Below are 24,749 nucleotides of genomic sequence, written 5' to 3'. Positions count from 1 at the left end.
CCGGGTAAGCCATGGGGCCGGTCCTCAATGGTATGTTTATAGCAGTTTTATTTGTAATAAATCAAAACTGGAAACAACCCAGACATCCTTCAATAGATGAGTGGTTAAAAAAGCAGTGGTATTTTCATACGGTGGAATGCAACTAAGCAATAAAAAGCAATGAACCATTGATAGATGCAACAATCTGAATGATTCTTCAGAGAATTATGCTAAGTGGAAAAAGCCAACCTGTATAATTCCATTTATATAAGATTTTTGAATGAGCAAAATTACAAAAGTAGAGAACAGAGTAGTGGTTGCCAGGAGTTAATGAGAAGATGAGGGTAAGAGGGAGGTGGATGTATTAATAAGATGCTAGCATTGAAATAAATCATATCATGGTCTTCCTTGTAGTGATGGAAATGTGCTGTATCTTGACTGTATCAATGTAAATATTCTGGTTATGATATCATATTAAAGTTCTGCAAGATGTTACTAATTGTGGAAACTTGGTAATGAGTAAATGGGATCTTCCTGTGTTATTTCTTATAACTGCCTATGAATCTATAATCATTTCAAAATAAAATATAATTTAAAAAATCAAAAGCATCATATTTTGTGACATGAGAAACTACCTTGAATTCAAATTTAAGTGTCCATAAATCAAGCTTTATTGGAAGAAAAAAAAGTAAGAGCTGAACTAAGGAAACTTATCTTAAAGTCAGTTGATTAGTAACCTTAATTCCATCTGCAACCCCTAATTCCCTCTTGCCTTGTAACATAATATATTCACAGGTTCTGGGGATTAGGATGTGGACATTTGGGGAAGGTTATTATTCTATCACAGGTAATATACTGTAAATATCTGTCAATCACTCCACAGCAGTACATCAAGATATTTCTTATTTACTGTTATAGCTGCTTAGTATTCTACTGGGTAGATAGGCCATAGTTTATTCAGTCAGTCCCCTAGTGATGGACACTGGTTTTGTTTCCAATCTTTAGCCTGAATGCCTCAATGAGTAACCTGTGCATATGTCATTTCATATTTTCGTTAATGTATCTTTAAGATAGATTTGTAGAAGTGGTATTGCAGAAACTAAGGGTAAATTTGCATATGTAATTTTCTTATATATTTTTCCTTTTCCTACATAGGAGTTGAACCATTTTTCATTCCCCTCAGGAATGTATGAGTTTCTCTTTCCTCGTGAATAGAGTATGCTGTCAAACTTCTGGATCATTGCCAACCCAATATGATGACTAATGGAACTTCCGTGTAGTTTTTAATTTGTATGTTTACATTTTGAGTGAAGTTCAGCATCTTTGCAGGTATTCGAGGGCTGCTAACATTTCCAATTCTGTCAACCATTTGTTTCTTTTGCCCATTTTTTATTCCCAACTTTTAAGAGCTCTTCATATATTTGGTATACTAGCCCTTGCTTGTGATATGTTGTGAACATTTTTCCAATGTCATGTGTCTTTTGACTTTTTTATGGTGTTTTTTGACAAGCAATATATTTTATCTTTATGTAGGCAGATTTATCATCTTTTATTGCTTTTGGATTTTGAGTCATGGTTAGATAATGTTTCCCCATTCCCAGGTGTTGGACTTATTACTAATGTTTTCTTCTAATACATGTATAGGTGCATTTTTTACATTGAGATCTGAGATCCATTTGGAATTAATCCCAATTGTGATGTGTGGCAGGTGATGTGAATCCAATTCTACTTTGACCAAATGGCTATCAGTTGTCCCAATATAACTTCTTTATAAGTCCTCCATTTCCCTATTGATATGCGATGCCTCCTTCATCATTTACTAAATAATCATACATACCTGGGTCTATTTCTGGTCTGTTTTTTCTGTCTGTTCAGGCACCAATATCATATGTTCTAGTATCTTTAAGGCTGTCCCTCAAAAAAAAAAAAAATCGTTCTTTTTCAGAGGTTTCCTGGCTATTCTTAGCTTCCCATTTGAACTTTATAGTCAGTTTATCTAATTCTAGACCTATATTTGTTGGCGTTTTAATTGGGATATTATAGTTGCATACATATTTAGGAAGGATTGACCTCTTTGTCGAGTCTTCCTATCCAAGAACAGCATATTGCTTTCTATTTGTTTAAATACACTTGGCCTTTCAGGAGTGTTCTAAAGTTTTTCCCATATAATGGGTTTTGCATATTTCTTGTTAAGTTTATTCCTGTTTTCTCTTTTTTGTTTCTATTGAAAATATGGTTTTCCATTACTTTCTGTAATTGGTTATCACTGTTTATTCGTATATATGAAGGCTATTTGATTTTAGAGTGTTAATTTTAATATCCTGCTAATTTACTAAATTATCTTAATATAGTTTTCCCATTGAAGTCCGTGGGTTTTCAGATGCATAATCGTATGTATCATCAGCACATAAAAGAGGACATCAAGGGAATCATTGATGGTGAAAAAGGCTGCAGAAACAAGAAGGTTGGCCCTTAAGAAGTCTGTATAGACGAGGTCCCTTTACCATTGTGAAGCGTTGTGTCTGTAAGAACTTCGGGATAACATCCCTTTGGGGCACCCGGAACCTCAGAGATGCAGAAACCGGCATAAACGTGAGAGCGGAGAAGCGTGAGATCCCCGTCTCTTCGGATCGGCTCTGCAAGCCTCGACACCCATCGGGTCGGGGGAAGTGAAGACAATGGCCGGGGGGAAAGAACGATAAACCTGTTCTGTTTACGCTCGGGCGTGGGAGTCCTCAGCCTTCCTCTCGCGTGGGTGCGCGGGAAAAAAAACCGAGTGGAAAACCCCTCACACCCCCTTCCTAGAGCCGCGGCGGAAGTGCGCTCCGCGCGGCCAGAGCGAGCCGGGCCTCGGTGCCACGCCGCCGCCACTTCCGGCCTTTGTGGGTCGCTCTTGCTGGTGGGTTCCGGGTCCCTACGGGGTCCGAGGCCCCAGCCCTTCGCCCCGGAGGAGGCCGCCCTCTTCTGGCCTCCTGGGGCCCCTGGTGAGCGAGGCTGTACTCCGGCCGCGGCGAGCAGGTGGGCGGGCGAGGAATGGCGACGTTCCCGCCGCCTGGGCCCCTCAATCCCAGCCCCGGCTGGTGGGGGGCGGGTCCGGGTCCTTCCCTGCCCGGGCGGGACGGCAGAAGGCTCCTCCTCTCCGTAGGCTGTACCCGCGCCCCTCGGACAGTGGCTCCAAGCCCGGGGTGAGGGGGCCGGCCCGGACCTCTGCGGTGAGTCCGGGCTGTGAGCTCCAGCTGTGAGCCCTGTACCTCCTGGGTTTGTCTTGGGCCTCTGGCCGTGTAGCCGTCTCGGGTTTGACGCCGCACGATATTTCTGAACACTCCTGGGTCACAGACGCTAGCCGGCAGCCTAAAGACCTTTTCCTAGGCCTGCCTGCCTTTAGATTTACAGAGTCACAGAATGTGAGGATAGAAGAAAGCCTCAAATAATAACTTCTTTAGCCTTTTCATTTAATAAATGAAGAATGAGAGGCAGAAAAATTAAGGCCCTGAAGAAATAAGTTCATGTGACTTTGCTGCTTTTATGATTTCACGGTTTCCACCAGACACCTGGACATTTAAAAAATTTTTAAAAGCAATTAATCAAAGTCATCACAAATTTTTATTACTATTATTGTTATTTACTTGTTATAAATGTTAGTTTCATTCCAATTAATTGTCCTTTATATTAGGACTAAATGGAAATAAATTTTCTACCAAGTCTTATTCTTCCTTCTTAAAGTCCCAGAACAACTTGGCACCTTTTTTTAGTCTTTCTCTTTAAATTAGTCTATTCTTAAGTCTTTTCTATGAAAATATTTCCTTGAGTATAGTAAATTAACCTGGAGGCAGGCTTTCAAAGGTCATACTTAAATTCTTAGAATTTCCAATTTTTGTTTATGGTGTAGTTTGTATTAATAATGATGGCTTATTCCTTAGGTTTGCTCAGGTGGGATTTCACTTGAAGCACTGATAGAACTTTTGCACAGCTATGATGGTATCTACTTGGAATATCCAGGCCCATAAGGATCAGGACGAACTTTTGGAAGTAAAGATAGAGGAGGAGGAGAAGTATAAGTATACCACAAGACAGGATCAGAACCTGCAAAAGAATACCACCCATAGCAGAGAAGTATTCCGACAATACTTCAGGCAGTTCTGCTACCAGGAAACATCTGGACCCCGCGAGGCTTTGAGCCGACTTCGAGAACTTTGCCATCAGTGGCTGACGCCAGAGACTCACACCAAAGAACAGATCCTGGAGCTGCTGGTGCTGGAGCAGTTCCTGACCATCCTGCCAGAGGAGCTCCAAGCCTGGGTGCAGGAGCAGCATCCGGAGAGTGGGGAGGAGGTGGTGACTGTGCTGGAGGATTTAGAGAGAGAGCTGGATGAGCCAGGATATCAGGTGAGAAAAAAGTTGTTTTCTATTTGAGAAAAGATAAATTGTGGGTTTCTAGGCCAGAGTGAAGTATAGCATTATTTCACAAAGCGTGTTCTTGATACTTTGGCGCATCAGACAGAGACCTGAGTTTCATGGCAAATTGGTTAACTTCTTTATATGTTTTCTTGGAGGGATTGTGTATTTTTGTACTAATCTACAAAATTCTGTTTGGTAAATATGCTACTCAGCTTATCAACAGGATACTTCTAGTACAGAGAGAAGGTGTTAGAAAGACAATGAGAGCAGGGTGGGAAGCAGCCTCTTGAAAGGGGCATCACTTCTGTTGCACAATACAAATAATTAAGAAATAAAGTTTTGCAGATATATCTACTGCCCTTTCTCTCCATTAAAAGGTTAAAAGATGGAGAAATCAAGGTTCACCACTCAGAGGAATGAGATGAAGAGGAGTAGAGCAGGGGGTCCATGTTTCTTTGAGTAGTAAAAAACCCAGTTAGGTTGGAAAGATGAGTTGTGAGAAGTGTTGAGATAGAGAGTTCAGGACATTGAGTATCAACCTTCAAAGTTTAGATTTTATTTTATAGGACAGAGGCTCCTAACCTTTTCTTCTTGAGTCTAAATGATCTTTACTAACCCTTAGACATGAAAGAGAACCAAAGTATGTAGAACCTTTCTGTTTTGTTTTGTTTTAAAAGTGATATAAGACAGTAGTTCTCAACTAGTGGCAATCTTGTGCCCCAGAGGGCATTTGACAATGTGTTGGGACATTTTTGGTTGTCATAACTGGGGAGATGCTACTGGCATCTAGTAGGTAGAGGGCAGGGATAATTTTAAACATCTTATAATGCACAGTACTGCTTCAGACAACAAAGAATTATCTGACCCAACATGTCAATAGAGCCAAGGCTAGTAAACCTTGGTATAATGAATATGAAACTTAGTGAAATAATAAAACAGGAAGCATAATTTACTTTGTTGGGGTACAAAGTAGAGTGGAGAGAGAAAGAGCATGTGGCAGAAAGATCTAAGTTTGAAATAGGGTCATCAAAGTGTAACTTCAAAGGATGAGGCATGACTTAGGTAAGAATTAACTGGAAATGATGACAGATTAGCTCTATAAAGAAAGAAGAACCAATGGAGAACTCTTTACTGAGCAATCTATTCTAGGCTAAGCACTAGGGATTTGAAGCTTGAAAGACTCGTGTAATGGACATACTCCTAACACTGTTAAAGATTAGAGGATCATTCAGCAGATATTTACTGAATATCTGTTTTGTACCAAGTACCGTTTTAGGCACTGGGAATGCAACAGTGAAAAAAGCATAGAAGGTTGCTGCTCTCATGTAGATTCTAGTCTACTGAGAGAAGACAGACAGTAAACAAAAAATCAACAAGCATAAGATGTCAGGTAGTGATAAATCCTATTAAAAGCAATAACAATAAAGCTAAGAAAAGGAATAATGAAGAAAATGGACATTGTTCTATTTTTGATAGATTGGTTACGGAAGTCTTTTCAGATAGGATGACATTTACAACAGAAATCTGTATTAAAAAAGTAAACCATACAGCTATGAAGGATAAGAGCACTGGGGATAACAGCAGGGGGAACATTAAAAGGGCAGGTCTTAAGGTGAGAATGTGCTTGCCATGGTAGAGATGTGCTTGTCAAGGACAAGATGAAATAAAATAGTGATAAGGTCATATCATATAGGGGCTTGTAGGCCATTATAAGGATTTTGGATCTTATTCTGAGATGGCAAGTTGTTGGAGAATTTTGAGTAGAAATAATGTGCTGCTATGTTGAGAAAGTTCTACAATGGAGCTACAGGTGGCAGTGGAGGAAGCATAGGGGTCAAAGGCAGAAGCAAGGAAACCATTTTAGGAGGCTCTGGCTACAAGCAGTAATCCAGGCAAGAGATATCGGTGACTTGGACTAGTATAGTAGTGGTGGAAGTGGTAAGATATGTTTAGATTCTGGATGTATTTTGAAGGAAAAGCTTGACAGGATTTATTTTTATTTAGGATGTGGGATGTGAAAGAAAGTAAGTTAAGGATTATGCCAAAGTTTTTGGTCTGAACATCAGGTAGAATGGATTTATCCTTCACAGAGATCGTGAAGACTAAAATAGAAATAGGTTTGGGGTGAAGGAATAGGAATCGAGAATTAGGTTTTAGAGGTGTTGATTTTGAGATTCCTATTAGAATCTAAGTGGAAAAATTGAACAAGAAACTGGATATAACTGTTTGGAATTCGGTGGAGGGGTCTGTGCTAGAAATATAAAATTGGGACCTTTCAGGATACGAATGATATTTAAAGCCATGAGACAGGATGAGATCATCATGGGAGTAACCAGCAGTGGAAACTGAAGAGCAGCCAGGGAAGTAGGATGAGAACCAGAAGAAAGAATGGTATTTTCAGGTATAGGCAAAAAGTAATTTCGTTTAAAACATATTGTTTGTATTGCCAACCAGTCCTTTCTCTGAAAGCATGCTGGGGCAGCTAATGGAGTTCATAGCTTGTTTTCTGAGGCCTAGCCAGAAATCCAGATGTAGAAGGCACAGCTCACTGTACTGTCCTTTTTTTTTTTTTTTTTTCTTTTTTCTTTTTCTCAAAATTTGAAGTATCAAAACATCTTTTTCTGTACATCTAGGATATTCTGCTGATTCTGGCTCTTATTCTGGAGACAGGTTACAAAATGAAACTGTCATGGAAATAGAGACAGCATAGGGTGATTTCTTATTTACAAAATGTAGCCATTGAAGGGAATTGGTGAGTCATTTGAGGGCCTGTTGTGTGCCAAGGAACTGTGCTGGGTGCTCAGCATAGATGATGCGGTATAATCTCAGAGAGAGCAAGTAACTATCCCAAGATCACAGAAACACTAAACTAAGAGACAGAGTAAGTAATTAGTGTGATTCTAAATCCCGACTTTTTATGGTACCATGCTGAGGAAACCTCTTATTTTTGAATGCAAGAGGAAGAGGGCCCATGCAGGAATGGGAGCCACAGAGAGGCTGAAACTGCTGAATAAATGAGTTAATAGAGGGAACAAGTGTCAGAGGGAAGCAGAAGAGATAGGATTGAAGGCAAAAGTAGGGATGAGAACCTTGAAAAAGAGAACACATCTTCTAAAACAGAGGGGAAGGAGAAGAATATGAGCCTCAGGTGGAAATAGATAAAGTGAAAGGGAGATGATTTTTGAGATGACTGTGATCTTGGATAAATAGAAAATAAGATTATCTTTCCAGAAAGAAGTGGAATGGGAATGTTAGAAGGAGAGAGACTATTGGGAGCGGCTTCTGGAATGAATATGGAAGACATTTCTCTCCTTTCCTTTCTTTTCCCTTCCTTTCTCCTTCCTTCTCCCACCTCTTTCTTTTCTTCCTCTTTTTTCTTTGTTCCTTTTGACTTTCTTCATCATTTCTCTGCATTATTTCCTTTTACTTATCCCATTTCTTTTTCCTCTTATGTTTTATTTTCCCCTAAGTTCTTTTTTCCTCCTTTATGCCTCTATTTACCTTCTTTTCCTTCTCTCCTTTGTTTTGTTTTTCTATTTTTCTTTTCCACTTCTTTGAGCATAAGACAAAGTAAAAGTGGCACAACCAAGATATTTTGGCTGTTAACAATAGGAGAAATTACTTGTGGCCAGGGAAGGGAAGGTTCTCAAGAGGAGTCAACATTAACATTACTTTGAAGAATGGGTAGGGTTATGGCAGGCTGATACTAGGGAAGAAGGTCATTTCAAGTTTCAGCAAGCCGGGTGCCACTGCGATGCATAGTATACTCTTCTGTTTTCTGTTATCAGAATGAGTCTATCGGCTATGTCTCCTTTTCCTCAGGTCTCAGTCCATACTGAGGATCAGGAAATGTTCTTGCAGGAAATGGTACCTCTAAGAACAGAACAAGAACCCAGTATTTCCCTCCAGTCTATGAAAGCCCAGCTAAAGTGTGAATCTCCAGAACTTGAAGCCCAACAAGAGCAAGGTAAAGAAGAAGGACCCATTTGGGGAGGAAGGGGAAAACAGGGCTAACCCAGGACATTGGATCTTTTTTGTACTTAGTACTGTTCCTGATCATTAAAGTCAGAAAGGACTCTCTAGGAATCTGATGGCTCATGTATAGACTCTCAAACAGACTGGTTTGTCACTTTTTAATTCTTCTTTTTATATTCATATTTTTCTAAATTCTGTATTTTATTTGAGATCATTTAATTTAGTCCTTTTGATAGTTATATTTCTTTATACTGACCTTCCTGCTACTTCTTGCCTTTGTCATAACAGACAATACCACTATCTTCCACTTGGACTATAGTCTTTCTCCTTCAGTAAATAAGCCTTTGCCCTATGATGTCTGCAACTAACTCTCAGATGGTTCAAGAAAAAAAGAAATGTGTACACTTATATAAAGAAGGAATAATAAAGCAAATGTGGCAAAATGTTAAAAGTTGGTGAATAGGTGAAAGACTCTACCTTCCTCATCTCTACTTTCTCTATGTGTTTTCTTTTTTATTTAATTTTTTTTATAACAGGTAAAAATTTGCATGGTTCAAAAACAAAAATTTTACAAGTTATCCAGTGAAGTTTTCATTCTACTCAATTCCCCCAGCTATCTAGTCTCCTCTTTCTCTGAAATAGATTGTCACTGTTATTAGTTTCTTGTATGTTCTTCCAGAGATTTTTTTTTTTGATGCATGTACATTTCTCATATTGAAACAAATATATTTTTTTCTCTGTCATTAAGATGGTACATTTTTTATTTCTTAAAGCTGCTTAATATTAAAATGTATGGATATACTACACAATTAACTTAGCCAATCCCCTACTGATGACATTTGTCTTCAGTGTTTTACTACAACAAGTAGTGCTGCAATGAATAACCATGTGTGTGAGTATAATCTGTAGCATAAATTCCTGCCTGTGAAACTATTAGGTCAAAGGTTTTATACTGTTGTACTTTTGATAGATATTCTGAAATTGCCCTCTATAAAGGCTTGGATCAATTCACACTCCCTCCAGTAATGGGTGATATCCATTTTGTGAACATATCAAACTGATTAGGCAACTTTGATAGGTAAAAAATTACATTTCAATGTTGTTTAAATTTGCTTTTCCCTTATTCTGTGAAGTGAAGCATCTTTTCCTATGCTTAAGAGATATTGTACCAAGGTCAAGGGTTTGGATCCCCATACTGGTCAGCTACCAAAAAAAAAAAGAGCTGTTGTATTTCCTTTCATGGAAACCATCAGTTTTTCCTTTGCACAGTTTTCTGTTGGGCTGTTGATCTCATCCTCAACAATTTTTAGAGTGCTTTATTTATTAGGTTTGTCCTGTATTCTAATGCCATTTTATAGTCATGCAGAAACTTTAGGTTCTTATGTTTTTCATTTGAATAATTTTATGTTGCCTCATGAAGTTACTATTTGCTATCACTGGAAATTAATTAACATTTATGATTCCTTTGTAATTTCAGATTTTGAGACTGGAAATGAGTACAGGAATTTAATTCTAAAGCAAGAAGTTTCTGAAGAAATGGAGCCATATGGGAATATATCTAGCAGATTTGAAAATAATATGCTTCAGTCTGTTAGGTGTGGAGAAACTCATGAGCCCAAAGAAAAAATAGAAGAGCCTTCTGGATACTCCAGGGAAAATAAACAAGCTACATGTGATGAAAGCAGAGTAAGTTCAGACCTCTCTGAACACCAGAGAATCTGTCCAGGAGAAAAATCTTACAAATGTGATGACTGTGGAAAAGCCTTTAGTCAGCACTCGCGCCTCATAGAACATCAGAGGATTCATACTGGAGACAGGCCGTACAAATGTGAAGAATGTGGGAAAACTTTCCGTGGGAGAACTGTGCTTATTCGACACAAAATAATACACACTGGAGAGAAACCATATAAATGTAATGAATGTGGCAAAGCCTTTGGCCGGTGGTCAGCTCTTAATCAACACCAGAGACTTCACACCGGGGAAAAACACTACCACTGTAATGAATGTGGCAAAGCCTTTAGCCAGAAAGCAGGACTCTTTCACCATCTCAAGATCCACACAAGAGACAAACCTTATCAGTGTAGTCAGTGTAATAAAAGTTTCAGTCGGCGTTCCATACTTACTCAGCATCAAGGTGTTCACACTGGTGCAAAGCCCTATGAGTGCAGTGAGTGTGGAAAAGCCTTTGTTTATAATTCATCCCTTGTTTCCCATCAGGAGATCCACCACAAAGAAAAATGCTATCAGTGTAAGGAGTGTGGGAAATCCTTCAGTCAGAGTGGCCTCATTCAGCATCAGAGAATCCACACTGGGGAGAAACCCTACAAGTGTGATGTATGTGAAAAAGCTTTTATTCAAAGGACAAGTCTTATAGAACATCAGCGAATTCACACTGGAGAGAGACCCTATAAATGTGATAATTGTGGGAAGGCTTTTACTCAAAGATCGGTCCTCACAGAACATCAAAGAATCCACACTGGAGAGAGGCCGTACAAATGTGATGAATGTGGAAATGCCTTCCGAGGGATCACCAGCCTCATTCAGCATCAGAGAATCCACACTGGGGAGAAACCCTACCAATGTGGTGAATGTGGCAAAGCCTTCAGACAGAGGTCAGATCTTAGTAAACACCAGAGAATCCATAATAGAAGTAGTCTCTATAAATGTAAGGAGTGTGGGGAATCATTCAGGCAGAACTCAGCTCTTACTCAACATCAGACTATCCACAAAGGAGAAAAATCTGTTTCTGTTTGATGACTACAGGGAAGCTATCTCACAGAGTGCAGGCTGGTGAGAAAGACTATCTTTGTCATGATTTGGGGCATAACTTCATTCACTACTGCTAAAAGAAAGCCTCAGATATTTAATAAGAACTCACTATGTGCTGCCGGTTGTATTAGGAGGTGCTGTGGAGAGCAAGAAGCATAACACCAGATTCCTTTTCCCAGAGTTTACAACCTAGTTTGGGATCTGTACGATCCATATATTTAGTTAAATAAGACTACAGGGCAATAGAATTGATTCTCGACGTAGTGCAGAATTAAAGTGGCACTTGGTAGACAATAAGTGCCATAAATTCTGAAGGACAGATTACTTTCGCCTAGGGTGGTCAGGAAAGATTTTATTGAAAATAAAGGTTTGATAGGCAGATTTGAAAGGCTAAAGGGAGAAAGCATTTAGATAAAACAAAGGTAAGCAGAGGTAAGAGTGCATATGGTTTGGAAGCATTACTGATAAGACTAGCCAACCTCAAATAGAGAGGTCATTGGAACTGGGCAACTAATGACATTAAGTTTGGAAACCACTTGGGGACAGACTGTAGGAGGAGGTCTAGAATGCTAATAATTTCATCTAATGTTTTATAGCACTGTGACACAGAGCACTTTTCTCATTTAATTCCTAAAATACTTCTGTAAATCAAAATTCTCCATTTTAAAAAATGAAGATACTCTTGTTTATGGAGATGGTGACATAGCTATAATACCACACAAAGGAAAAGACTAGTAACTTAAGTGTAGGTCTCTGACTTCTAGTCCTGTCATTGCACTAGTGATTCCCCAGCTTGGATAAACATCAGAATTACCTGAATCAGATATTCAGCTTCCTTATGCCTAGGATGGGAGTTGAGAATCTTCATTTTTATAGCTCCATAGTCACCTGATACACTCTAAAATTTGGGAGATGTTGCATTGAGTCATAGCTGCCTTCATGGTTGCCTGTGAAGTGAGGAAGCCTGAACGTAGTCCTTTAAACAAGGAGCCACTGCAGATATTTAGCACAAAGAAATCCCTACAGGGGACCCGTGCCACCAGCTCTTTAGAGTGAGCAGGCAATTAGACCACCAAATGTCTAAAAACTAGGGTCTTAAGGTGGCCTTTCCATCCCTTCAAATTTAAGTATTTCAAAACAGGAGACCTACATTTCAAGACTCCCAAAGGTCTTCTGAGTGCAAGGCATGTGTGTGCGTGCGTGCGTGCGTGCGTGCGTGTGTTTAAGAGAGGTGTGCTGGTGCTCTTCTCTGTTTTACTCTTAACCTCTCTTTGTTTCCCAGCTTTTTCATTACTGTTGTGTTCTGAATTCCCTAGTAATTGCTCTCAACTGGTTTACAATTTTTTGGTTTGCATACCTTCTTGAGCACGTAAAAGGCCCCAAGATTAGTGAGAGTATCCCTTGGGTTTTTGAAGAACAAATCAACCAACAACTGTTGACTCTACCCTTGTATTGCTGAGTAAAAAATTCTGCTTCAGATGACAACCTATGATTAGTGGACAACAGGCAAGCCACATAGAAGTACACATGGGTCCTGGTCTGTTTGTCTTCTTGTTTAAAGAAATCATTCTGAGATGTCCTATTATTTTTTTCCCTTTCTACCTTGCCACAGCAAACTCAATTCTGGGACTACCTTCTTACCCACTCCAACACAACTCCAGTCTCTTCTTTCCTCACTTCTAGCTGGTCAGTGTGTTTGAAATAGTGAGACAGTGATAAAAGGCAAAGGAGAGAATGAAAAGAAGAGTAATCCCCATTATTTTTTAGTAAGTCCCATTCTTCATTACCTTTCTACCCAGCCCTGGTAATTAGATGACTTTGTCCCATCGTCATCCCACTCCTATAATATACTCTGCCCCCATTTCCCAAGTTCCCCTGTCTCTTGCTCCCCTATACAAACTATCCCTATACAAACTCTCATCACTAGGTTGGAATTGGAAGAGTCTCTAGTCCCATAGGAACATGTGTGTTAGATTTGGCACGACAGAGAAAAGGGAAAGAGAGACCCAAGCCAGGTGCTGTTTTAGCCAAAAGCTTTATTCCACTAACATGGAGGGGAGACTGAGCCCGATCAGTTCCCCAAAATTAAGGAAAGCAGGAGGTTTATAAGACTTTCAGGGAGGGTTCAAAGTAATAGGCAATTTTGAAATCAGTGGTATGCAAGGTGACACAGTCCTTGTGGTCCGATAACATATGGTCGGTTAAAGCATAGGTTCCCGATAAGCCACTGTCTCAGTACAAAGCATTCCAGCCCAAAGCCTGCTAGACACAACTCACAAGACATTCCCTTAATGATAACAGTAATGTTTACCCGTTCCCAGGAGAGGAATCTCAGTTCCCAGAGAAGAAAGGGAAAAGGGGCAGGGGGAAGGTGGAAAAGCTGCTCAACGGCTACGCTGAAGCTAAGCCAGCCGTGAGACCCAATGGTATGTTCCTAGCTTTTTAAGTTGTAAGTATGAACACATTTTTTCCATAGAAATGGTAATGGTATTAGTACTATAATTTAGGCATATGTGTCAGATTCGCTTTTGGGATTGGAATTTACATGACCGTGTATGGAATACCATTCTTGAGTTAACAACAGAAAAGCAAACGAACAATTGAAAAACAACTCATTCATAAGTTGAGGACTGCTTATTTAAGGCTTTTCCATAACACCAACATTGGAGTTGCAATTTTTTTTTTTTTTTAATTCCAAGATGTTGCAGAGCAGTGGGAGGGGGAGGGTAGTAGGGAAATGGAGGTGGAGGTGGGGGAGTGGGGCTGGCCCATGGCTGGCTCCTTTGCTGACCTGGTTGCAGAGGGCGAGGGGAGGGCATGGTTGACAGCAGTGGGCCCCCCAGTCCGGCTCAGGAGTCCTGGGGGGGGGGGGTTCTGGCAGCAGCATGATCATCACTGGGCTGGAGGTGGATGTTGGGGGAACGTGGCTGAGGTCTTCAGCCTCACTCCATCTGGTTGGGGGTCCTAAGGGGCTTCCGGTGGCAGCATGGTCATAACTGGGCTGAATGTGGACGTCAGGGGGACTTGGCTAAGGCCTGCAGCCCCCCTTACCCCAGCTTGGGGGCTCGGGGGGCTTCTGCAGTGGCTTGTTCATCACTGGGCTGGATGAGGATGTCAGGGAGGTGTGGTTGAGGCCCTTGGAACTCCCTAATCCCAGCTTGAGAGCCCAGAGGGCTTCTGGCTCTTCTAGGTTTTATAGATGTTCCTTGGTGGTCTGTTAGACCTTTTACTGATTAATAGAAGAACTTTGTCTCTGATCTGTGGTTTTTTTGGTGTTTTCTTTCAGTTCTGTGTTGGATTATTAGCTACCCCCACCACTTACACTTTGCACTGGAACTAAGTTGTTGTCCTTTACTTACTTCTAAAATGGGGGAACTTCCTGTGGGAACCAGCATTTGAGCCCTGATGTTGAGCTAAATTGCTGCTTTGCTGCTGATTCTCTGGGGAAGGCTTTTTGTGCAGCTCAGGTTTTAATGGTTGACCTTTTAAGCACTTGTGGATCTTGTGAGATCTGATACACCTGGGTTGTGTGGAAACTCTGGTCTGGGCCTGAGTCTTTTCAGCACATTGCACCCCCTGCAGTTCTGTATTCCCTATCAATCTCCACTGAGTGGGCCTGTGCTAATTGGAGGGCATATCAGCTGTCCATCTGTTCCCCAATATTCCCTTGGTGGGCCAATCTCCCCCACCCCCCACACTTCAAACACTTCGCATGGGGTGGGCCATGCTCTGGTGCCTTGCAATGACTCACTGGCCTCTGAGTGGCTCCTTTTTTCAGCTTGTATGTGGGTCCACAGGAACCCTGTCAATGGTTTTGCTGGCCTGGGGGCCACCAAGGCCCCTCTCTCCCCTGCAGTCTCCAAGCAACTTCACACAAAGGGCACAGCTGCAGTTTTTGCCAGTTCTTGCTCTGTGTGCTCACCAGCTCCAGCCTTGAGATGGCCAGGGCTTGAAATGGTTGGAGTGGTCCCTTCTTTCTCTTATCACGGCTTCTCGCGCCTCCATGAATTCTGTAAGTCTCTCCTCCTCTTCCCCTGAGCTGTAGGGGCCCCAGTTTGGCACTCTTTGATTTTTAATAGTTGTAAATTGGTCAATTGTGGGAGAGAGCAATGCTAGGGACCATCTGTTCTGCCATCTTGAGTCTCCCAAATCGGAGTTGCAAACTTAGGGCAGAGGCATCTGGGATTAGAAACCTAGTTTTTTGTTTGTTTTTGTTTTTTACCTCCAGGAAACACACAAGGATCCCAGAGTGAGCTGAACAGGTCTGTAAGCTCTGTAAACTAGAAGTATGTGAAGCCTGTTCCCTACCTAAGCTTACTCTGCCTCCCATTTCTCACTTTAATGAAAACTCTTCTCATTGGAGTGGACTTTACTTAGTGATGAGAACCTTTATGAGAATGTCCTACTTACCAAACCCATGCTATCAGTACTCCTTATCTAATCTGAAATTACTCTTCAAGAGTAACTTCAGAGCCTCTCTCTTTAATCTGACTGCTGTCTGGAATGTGAGCATTCTTATTTTAAACTCACTTTCTGCTCTTCTCAGTGCCTTTACTTGGTATCCAGTTCATTTTCTGCTTAACATGTTCTGTCAATGCACATATGTTCCTCCATTTGCCTTTCTGCACAGTACTTAATCTGTCTTATGTACCTAATATTATAAAGTGACAATAAACAAGGACCCAGAACAATGGAATATGCCTGTTATATAAAAAGACACAGATTATAACTTGTTTAAAAATAAATGTAGGATTTTATTCTGGTTGTTTCTTGTGCCTAAATACAGTTATAGTACCAAAAAAAAAAAAAAAAAATGGAGGGATACACATGGAATTTCCAGGTAGGCATCAAAGGGGATCAAACTAGTTATCCAGATAAATATAGTGGAATAGGTTACTGATTGAACCTACATTGGCAACATGGAGAAACTGAAGGTCCTGAGGGGCAAGTGAAGGACATGACAGATGTTAGATATGGAATAGGAATGTTACATTGGGGAGTGCGGTGCACAGAGAATGCTTTGCGATGAAGTCAAGAGTATATCTTTATGGATAAAAGATTGATGTGGTGTGACAATGACAGGATCTAGTCAATCAGGGACCTTTGAAGCATCTTACCTATGTGGATTTTGAAATCCATCAACAATAACATGAGAAAGGATGGAAAGGAAGAATATGAAAGTGAAGCAGGTCTAAGGTAGTAGTAGTGGCAGTCATTAGTAATAACAGTCAGGTAGAAGTAACTGGTGTAAAACTCAAATGATAAATCATGAAGCAGCAGCTTACAAATAACATTCGAGAATAAGACTGACTGGCTTCTCTTCCAGTTGATTAAGGTAAACAAGACATTGTGTGTTTAAGGCAAAAAGCACGTGGAGAGATTGGGGGAGAGTCAAGTTTCTAAAGCCATGAAAAGGGAAGTGAGTTTATACACAAGTTGTAGATAAAAAAGTAACCTGACAACCAAACGGGGGTTGCAGAGAGTACAGTGGAAAGGGATTGCAAAGAAAAGAAAGATGCTCCACGCCCCCCCCCCAAAAAAATAGGAAGAGGTTGCTGGAATATGAGGTATGAAATAAAGCTAATGAGAAGGAGAATGGGGTTGAGCAGGGCTCTGAATTGAGAGATCTCAACTCTATGGTGAGGACGGAGGTGGAGAGCACTAAGATACGAGAACTTAAACAAGCTCTGCACTGCTGTACTCAGTACAGAAGTCACCTCTTTCATTAACATCTAGTAGACTATTCATTGTACAGTTGTTGTCAAAACAAAGCCGTTATTACTGGCCATCTTTTGGGATTGAGAAAAGGATTTATTAAAAATATATAACATCTATTAACTGCTTACTAAGGGCCAGGCATTGCTAAATGCTTTACTTACATTATTTCATTTTCAGCTGGGAGAACTGAAATCAATTAATTAAAGTTGCTTTAGGTCACAAAGTTAGTATGTGGTAGGTCCAAAACTAGACCCAAGCAGCTCAGTTCCAGAGCCCACATTTTTAATCTGTGTAATAATACTCCTCTGTTTATTTCAGTTAAAAGAACCATGTATTGCGTTGATATTCAGTGTCTTGAGTAATTTTCTGTAGAAACTTTTCAACTTCTGTTACTATTCTGGAAAATACTTCAGAAACCTCCTGAGGCCGAAACACCTCAGATAATAATGTCACCACCCTCTCTGCATACCAAATCTGAGGTTTAGCCAACATAAACATCAGCCTTCATTCTTGTTGCCTGCACAGTGAAGGTGTCACAGGAAACATTCCACTTTTAAAATGGACTCTATGTGAAAGGATCACCCTCCTAGCTTAGAAACATAATTCATTCTTTGCATTCTCACAGAATAAGGGATATTTGGCTATTTAAGACAAATCAAGAAATTTAGAGAGATGCTTCAAGTGTTAATAACCCATTACAGATCTGTCTTTGATGATGGTTTTTAAAAGCAATTTTATATTTGAAGCCAGTACCACTTCTTGGATTTTAAATAATTATATATTATATAAAATATTTCTTTTATTTGCTTAAGGATTTACCTCTTTTACAGTTCAAATGGTGCTCCTCCTGACTCCACAAGACCAGAACTTACTTGAGCAACATTTGCTTGTTTAGTCTAAGGATAATCCCTTGATAGCCTTTAATTGAATCTCTTCCCAACTTTTATCCTTTCATACCAAAAGTTCTCATACCACAGCCTCTCCAGCATCTCATTATTTTAATTTCTTCGGATCCTCTCTCCTTCCAGATGTTTCTGGGTGTAATTGTAAGGAGTTCTTGCACAGTATTTTTTGTACATATAATTTCTACATATATTTATGTATAAAAAGTATATATGAATATATTGGTTATATATGTTGGGTATAATTTTTATTTTATATATAATTTGATTTTATGTATATAATTTGATTTTTACAAAACCAGCCATGATAAGTGTTTTAAACTTCTCAAATGATTAGCTCCCTAGATCACATTTTAAGACTGTCATTTAGAACCAGAGTTTTCCCTTGATTTCAAAGAAATGGTTGATTCTCTTCACACACGTTTAAAAAAAGAGAATATCCGCATCTGAAACCCATCAGTCAAGGCTCCTAGAGCTTTCACCCGTCACAGTTCAAGATGATTTCTGGGGGATAAGTCTGTTTGCTCCTGCCAGTTGTCTGCCTAATTCCCAAATGGCCTGCTTGCTCCTGGGGGTCCCAAGGACTCCTAAGTGGAAGCCATTTGTAACCGCTGATTTATGGTAAGATCTTCATTGTTCCTTTTCAAGCTTGGTATGCAGATCCTACTTTTTTGATCTAGTGCCTTAGTTCTTCCTACTTCAATGACGGATTTAGGAGTAGGTTATCTCTCCATTTCATCCCCGATAAAAAACCAGGTAGTTTAGGGAGTTTCCTGTAGCCAAATTTCCTGTTTATTCATGAAGCGGGGTTTAAGAATATGGCTTCTAGACGCAGATTGCCAGGGTTGGAGTATCATCTTATTAGCCGAGTGACCTTAGGCAAACGATTTAACCTCTCGTGCCTCAGTTTCCTCATGTAAAATGGCGATAATAGTATCTACTTAGTTGCACAATTATATGGTGCTTAAGAGTAGTGCGTAGCACATAAGTGCTTTATAACTGTTTGCTATTGTTTCGATTATTACTGTGGGCTCTCTCAAACGCATTGGCTCTAGATGCCTGCGCCCCAGGTGAGAAATTATCTGTAACCATGCTGCAAATTTCCCAGGACTGCTGCAAAGTCCTTGTAACCTTGGGATAAAAATTCCCACCCCGGTCTACTTTTACTTTCTTGCCTTTGGAACTGCTGAGCAGTGGCCGGCAGGAAACAAATATCGCCCAGACTGGAAAGGAGAGATTTGTATTTGATCTCTGCCCCGTTAGTTATCAGAGGTAACCGGCAGCCCAGGGTTTCCGCCGTTTGCCTTTGGTCGGCTTTTCCTAAATTCTGCACCTGGAAGGCCAACCCCCGGCGGGGCCCAACGCGCCCCAGCCTGGCAGTATAGGCACCTGGAGGTTACTTGATTGCTCAGCAGGAATCTTCGCAGCTTAGCGGGCAGGTTACAGCCGTGCAGCCACAGAGAGGAGAAAAACCTCCAGAATCCTAGAGAAGCCCAAATGCTGAGGCAGCTGGTGATAGCGGCGAGACCTAGAACTGCGGATCCTCCGGCCCTTGTGGCGTATCTTTGGAGGTGGTGGTGACCTCGAGATGTGGATTCCGTGTTCGAACTCGGTCCGTTACGGCCGTTCAGGGACTCAGGTGAGGTTAGAACTGACGACTGAAAGCTGCCGGGGAAAGTTAAGGATGGCTTTCAAGTTTTGAGGTATAAGGATAGTGAGGCTGTTGCGGACAAGGAAAGCCTAGCTTTCCGGTTTGGTAAAACTAAAGTTTAGTTCGTTCGGCGGAATGATGTGATTCGTGACTTTCTCTAGAGTAGATTGGTCGACGCTTTAGTACAAAGACAGAATCCACTTACTGGTTATGTGCTTTGACCAAATTACTTAATTTCTCTGCCTCAGTGTCATTCGTCAGTGGAATTATAACAGTATCAATTTAAATGACTAAATTCGTAGTACCTTTTAAATAAACATCTTACTGTTATTATTTTATTTCTGAGGTTCTTTACCATTCATGTGGGAGTCTCTGAGGGGGAGAGCAAAAGGGAAGGTGGTCATGTCTTTCTCAAGCTTTATTAACATTTAGGAAGTAAGAGACTAGCAGATGGGTCTAGCTACTAATTTGCAAAGTCACTCCTACTCTCCTGATTTATTTAGCTTCCTGACAGTTTCTTTTTTTTCTTTTTTCTTTTCTTTTCTTTTTTTTTTTTAGTGCATTGTGCTCAGGTGAGTGAATTCTTAGATAAAAGAGCTAAACAAAATTTAGAATTTCTGTTAACATTGTTATTTTATACCTCAGGAAGAAGACTGGCTACAAGGAAATACTTCTGAAAAATCATTGTGAACCCCAAGCTGGAGTGAATCTTCTCCTGAGCTCTCTCATTCCAGAATGGCAGTCCTCTTGCAGGAAAGATCTCTAGTAGTGACTGATGGTAGAGGAAGAGAGTTGTTCTTGGAACCAAGAATCAGGCTGACAAAAAAGTCATAGATCTTTCTTCCACCTTTAAGTTGTTACTACCAAGAGGTAGATACTTGGACCTCACAGGACTGTCGGAAGACTCAGGGAGCTCTGCCCACAGTTGCTGAGAACAGAAATACATACCAAGGAGCAGGTGCTGGAACAGATCCTGACCCCCCAGCCTGAGGAACTGCACATCTACATAATATCATCCAGAATGTGGAGAGGAGGCATCGGTTATGCTGAAAAAGTTGAAGAGATAGCTTGAATGAGGACAAACCATAGGCGGTAAGGGTTGGGAGGATCACTTGTGGCTTGACTAGTAAAAAGTTTGGGAATATCACGAAAAACAACAAAACTGAGCTTTAGCACCCACCAGATGTCTCTGGAGCCATAACTTAGTATCTCACTCACTGGCTTTAATTCCTTTTGTTATTCATATGCACCCTTGGAATATTCTCTTTCTATATCGGGGTTTGTTTGGGTGTTTAGTTTTACATTAAGTTTTCCGAGACCAACTTCATTTTATTGCCTTTGGGTCCCAGGCTAAAGGATAGAAAAAGATATGCTCATGGCAGAGATATAGTACCTTGGAATCAGAGATTTCATATCCAACCTAAGACCTTATTTTATTTTAACTCTCAGTGTTATTGCCTTTTGATATGTAAAGCTGATGAAAAAGGATTTCTGAAGAGAAGAGAGCCTCAGAAGGGAAGCTTTTTAAAACTCTTAGTGCTGTCCTCTCCCTTGAAACCTTTCCTCTATCCATCTCTTTCTTGTTATCTACCTGATTCTTTAAATAGAAACTCTCAGCCACGTTTTGGGGTTTTTTGATTTTTGACCTATTCAACTCCTTTAACTTCAAAGTGTTGCTTTCTTCTTAAGTTTTAGGCCTAACCATTACCTGGAAAAGTAAATTTCCCAGTTTACTTCATTTTCTCACTTCAAATTAGTATATGTTTTGAAACTGGTTTAGTTGTAACTTCAAGATAACTTCTGTCATATCCCATTGTTTATTGATCTACTCAACAAATATTGAGCATTTCATATGTCTATAGTAGTGACCTAGGTACATATCAGTAGGTGTATATAGTCCTCTTAAGTATCCTTAGCAAATTAAACACTCTCTTGGTTTTATGATATTTCTTGTTTCTCAGCTCTGGATTCAAACTGATCTTAATTTTTTTTATTATACCTTTCTGATTCTTTGTCCCTTTTTGTGAGAAAATCTTCCATGCTTTTCCATTCTCTTTCTGCCCAGCTGTCTCACTCAAACTGGAACCACATGTGCCTTCTTGGGCACTTCACAAAATTGAGATGCCAGTCTAGAGACTTAGTCATGCATTGTAGGGTTTTATTTTTATCACTGTTCCTTGTCATAGTCTCATGATCTTAGAAGACACAACTGATATTTGAATTGTTTGTGCATTTTTTTTTAGATGGTGTAACTAAGAATGAAAATAAAGACTTGGCTCCAACATAAAAAAATTCTGGAGATGCTGAATCTTGTAGGGGGAGTCTTTGTAGAACTGCAACCTCAGTGCAGTTAAGTGTAGTAAGAGCTTTAGTTACTGGTGAGTCATTAATCAGCACCAGTTAGTCCACGCTGAAGAAAATCTCTTTGAGATCAACAAGTTTTGTAAGGCTTTTGTTTATAGTGGGTCCCTTCTTTCCCACTAGGAGATCCACAACAAGGAAAAATGCTATCAGTTTAAGGAACGTGGGAAAGCTTTCAGCCATAATGGCCTTATTTGACGTCAAAGAATCCACGTAAGAGAGAGGTGGCATGAGTATGATGACTGTGAAGAGACCTTCATTCAGCAAGGAAACCTTATGGAATCTTGTGTGAAGAATGTAAGAAGATCTTCACCCAAAGTCAGGACTGACTGTGTTCCAGAGAATCTACACAAGAGAGAGATCTTATAAACATGGTGAATGTGGAAATTCTTTCCACGGAATCACCAGCTTTAATTAACATTGGAGAATTCTCACTAGAGAAACCCTGCCAGTATGATGAGTATGGAAGAGTCTTCAGACATAGGTTGAACCTTGGGAAATAGCAAATCTGTATTAGAAAGGTGCTTATAAATAAAAGGATTGTGAGAAGTTGTATGGACAGAGATCAGGCCTCAACGACAGTCTCCACATTACCAAAAAGTTTATATAATTAATGTAGATGGGCAAGTTGTATGGGGAATAGGTATTCTAAATTGCCCATTTTAGCTAGTAAGGACATAAAATAAATGTCTCAGGTCAACAAAAGGTCAGAAGTTCTTTTTCCCTTCTCAGAGGAGCCTGTATATGTAAGCAACCAGGACTTCTGAGATAAGCTGTTTATCTGCATCCCCAGACTTGTGATCTGTCTCCTAGCTGATTATCTGTGTGCTGAGGGACATGTTATTTCCACCATCCCTGCTCTAGTCTCATATCTTTAATTTATTCAACAGATATAGACAGTAGTATTACTGTCTACTGTTTGCTGCAAATATATAATATTTTATTTTCTTTAAGGGCTGTATTAGTCCTTTTCTGTTACTTATAACAAAATACCTGAAACTGGGTGATTTATAAAGAAATGAAATATTTATTATTTACAGTTTGGGAGGCTGGGAAGTCCAAAGGCCAGAGAACACATCTGGTGAGGGCCTTGTTCTTGATGGTGACTGTACAGCAGTACAGGGTATCACATGGCTAAGTGGCAGAAGCAAGAGAGAGAACACTTCACATCTGCTCCCCTTTTAATGCCATCAGAACCACAACCATGGCTACCATTGAGCCATCAATGGATTAATCCATTCACTACGGCAAGGTCCTCACAATCTAATCACCTCTTCAAGACCCACCACCTCTCAATTACCATAAGGGGATTTCCCACCCTCTTAACATTGGTACATTGGGGATTAAGCTTGTAATACATGAAAATTTGGGGGACACAATTCAACCCACATCAAGGGCTTAATAGGCTTGTATGGGTACTCTAGAACACAAAAATCACATGTGTAATGTTTCAGTAAATGTAGCAAAAGATCCACATCATTGAATTTCTGGGCACTTTCACGAATTTGGGACTGCTTCTGTGTTCTCCAGTGCAAAGCCATGTAGGTATCCTTTAGAGAATATATTTCTTCCAGCTTTGGTTTGATTATTTTTTTAAGAGGGAAAAAGATATTTTATAAAAAAGATACTTCACATGTAGCCTATTGACAGATAATGATGGGTATTTTCCCTCATAGATAATATAACATTGTGAAGACTACTACTTTGACTTGTTTTTATCTTTTCAGTTCTAGAACCTACAGCCTAGAAGAGGAAAGAATCTTTAGAAGCTGTCCTTTAGCAAGTTGGTAATGTAGCCCAATCTCTATCCATACATAGGAGAATGAGGCTTATCTATTTTAGAGTAGGTCACTAAACATAGGAACCATGTATTTTAAAACTTTGTAGTGATATTTCAGAATCCTTGGTGTGTATCTGCTGTACATCCCTAAATTTTTTGCGTAAGTGTATTAGTCCATTTCTGTTGCTTATAACAGTTTAAAACTGGGTAATTTATAAAGGAATGAAATGTGTTTCTTACAGTGTCAGATGCTGGGAAGTACAAACTCCAGAGAATACCTTTGGTGAGAGCCTTCTGGGTGGGAACTGTCTACAGGGTCCCATGGTGACCATGGTGTCACATGGTGAGAATTGGCTGAGCGAGGGAGCTAACCTGCTCACTCACTATCCTTATAAAGCAATCAGAACACACTCATTACTCTATAAATGGTTCAATCCATTCATGAGGGCACAGTCCTCACAATCTAATCACCTCTTAAAGGCCTCACCTATCAAATACCATAATTGGATCTTCCACCCTCATAACATTGTTACAATGGGGATCAAGTTACCAATACATGAACTTTTGGAGGACACATTTGACCCATAGCATTGGGCATTATAGTCACTATTTTAAAGTATGGACTGCATTCTGTAAAAGGTTTTTCTAGCATCTGTGGAAATCACGTTTTTTCCCTTTATTATTGAAAAGAATTTTCTAACATTGAACCAACCTTGCATTCCTGGAATAAATCTCAGTCGTGATGTATTCTAAATGTGTTAATGGGTTAACTTACTAGTATTTTATTAATACATTTTCTTCAGTATTCATGTGAAATAGGTCTGTAGTTTTTTATTTTTTATACTGTATTTTTCAGTGTTAGGTTTCACTCTTGAATCATGAAAAGAATTAAGTTTTTGTTCATTTTTAATGCTTTAGAACAATTCATGAGGCATTGGAACTAGCTGGTCATTAAAGGATGTATTCTCATATGAAATCCTCTGGACTGGGTTTTTTTGTGTGGAATAAGTTCCTTGGTAACTTTCTCTACTTCTTCTATGAAAATGGTCTATTTAGGCTTTCTATTTATAATGGGGGTCCATTTTGTTAATCTTTATTTGCCTAGGAAATTAGCCATTTCATCAAAATTTTCAAATGTATTTGTCTAGAATGTTCATTGTAATCTGTGGCTAGTTTTTAAACATCTTTATTGAGGGAAATTAGTATAGAGTGAATT

The 24,749-nt window shown here is 39.9% G+C and overlaps 1 protein-coding gene across 7 annotated transcripts; it reads left to right on the top strand.

Moving 5' to 3' along the window:
- The first annotated feature begins 2,910 nt into the window (after positions 1-2,910).
- ZSCAN12 (zinc finger and SCAN domain containing 12) lies at positions 2,911-24,345 on the top strand. 7 transcript variants are annotated; one of them, XR_010023588.1, is made up of 7 exons: positions 2,911-2,997; positions 3,900-4,365; positions 8,200-8,344; positions 9,830-10,964; positions 20,038-20,484; positions 21,636-21,770; positions 21,877-24,345. XR_010023588.1 is itself a non-coding variant. In XM_063096698.1 (5 exons), the coding sequence occupies exons 2-5, from the start codon at positions 3,952-3,954 to the stop codon at positions 20,156-20,158; spliced, it is 1,815 nt and encodes a 604-aa protein (XP_062952768.1). In that variant the 5' UTR covers positions 2,911-2,997; positions 3,900-3,951; the 3' UTR covers positions 20,159-21,617. The 7 variants fall into 7 exon arrangements, 4 of the variants coding, with proteins under 4 accessions (XP_062952768.1, XP_062952769.1, XP_062952765.1 ...); XR_010023587.1 differs by lacking the exon at positions 21,636-21,770; XR_010023586.1 differs by having other exon boundaries at positions 21,636-24,345.
- Positions 24,346-24,749: the final 404 nt, after the last annotated feature.

Source organism: Cynocephalus volans, chromosome 5 (assembly GCF_027409185.1).
Source record: "Cynocephalus volans isolate mCynVol1 chromosome 5, mCynVol1.pri, whole genome shotgun sequence".
Classification (NCBI taxonomy): domain Eukaryota; kingdom Metazoa; phylum Chordata; class Mammalia; order Dermoptera; family Cynocephalidae; genus Cynocephalus; species Cynocephalus volans.
Note: the sequence above shows the minus strand (reverse complement) of the source record. Positions and strands in the feature narration are given on the sequence as shown.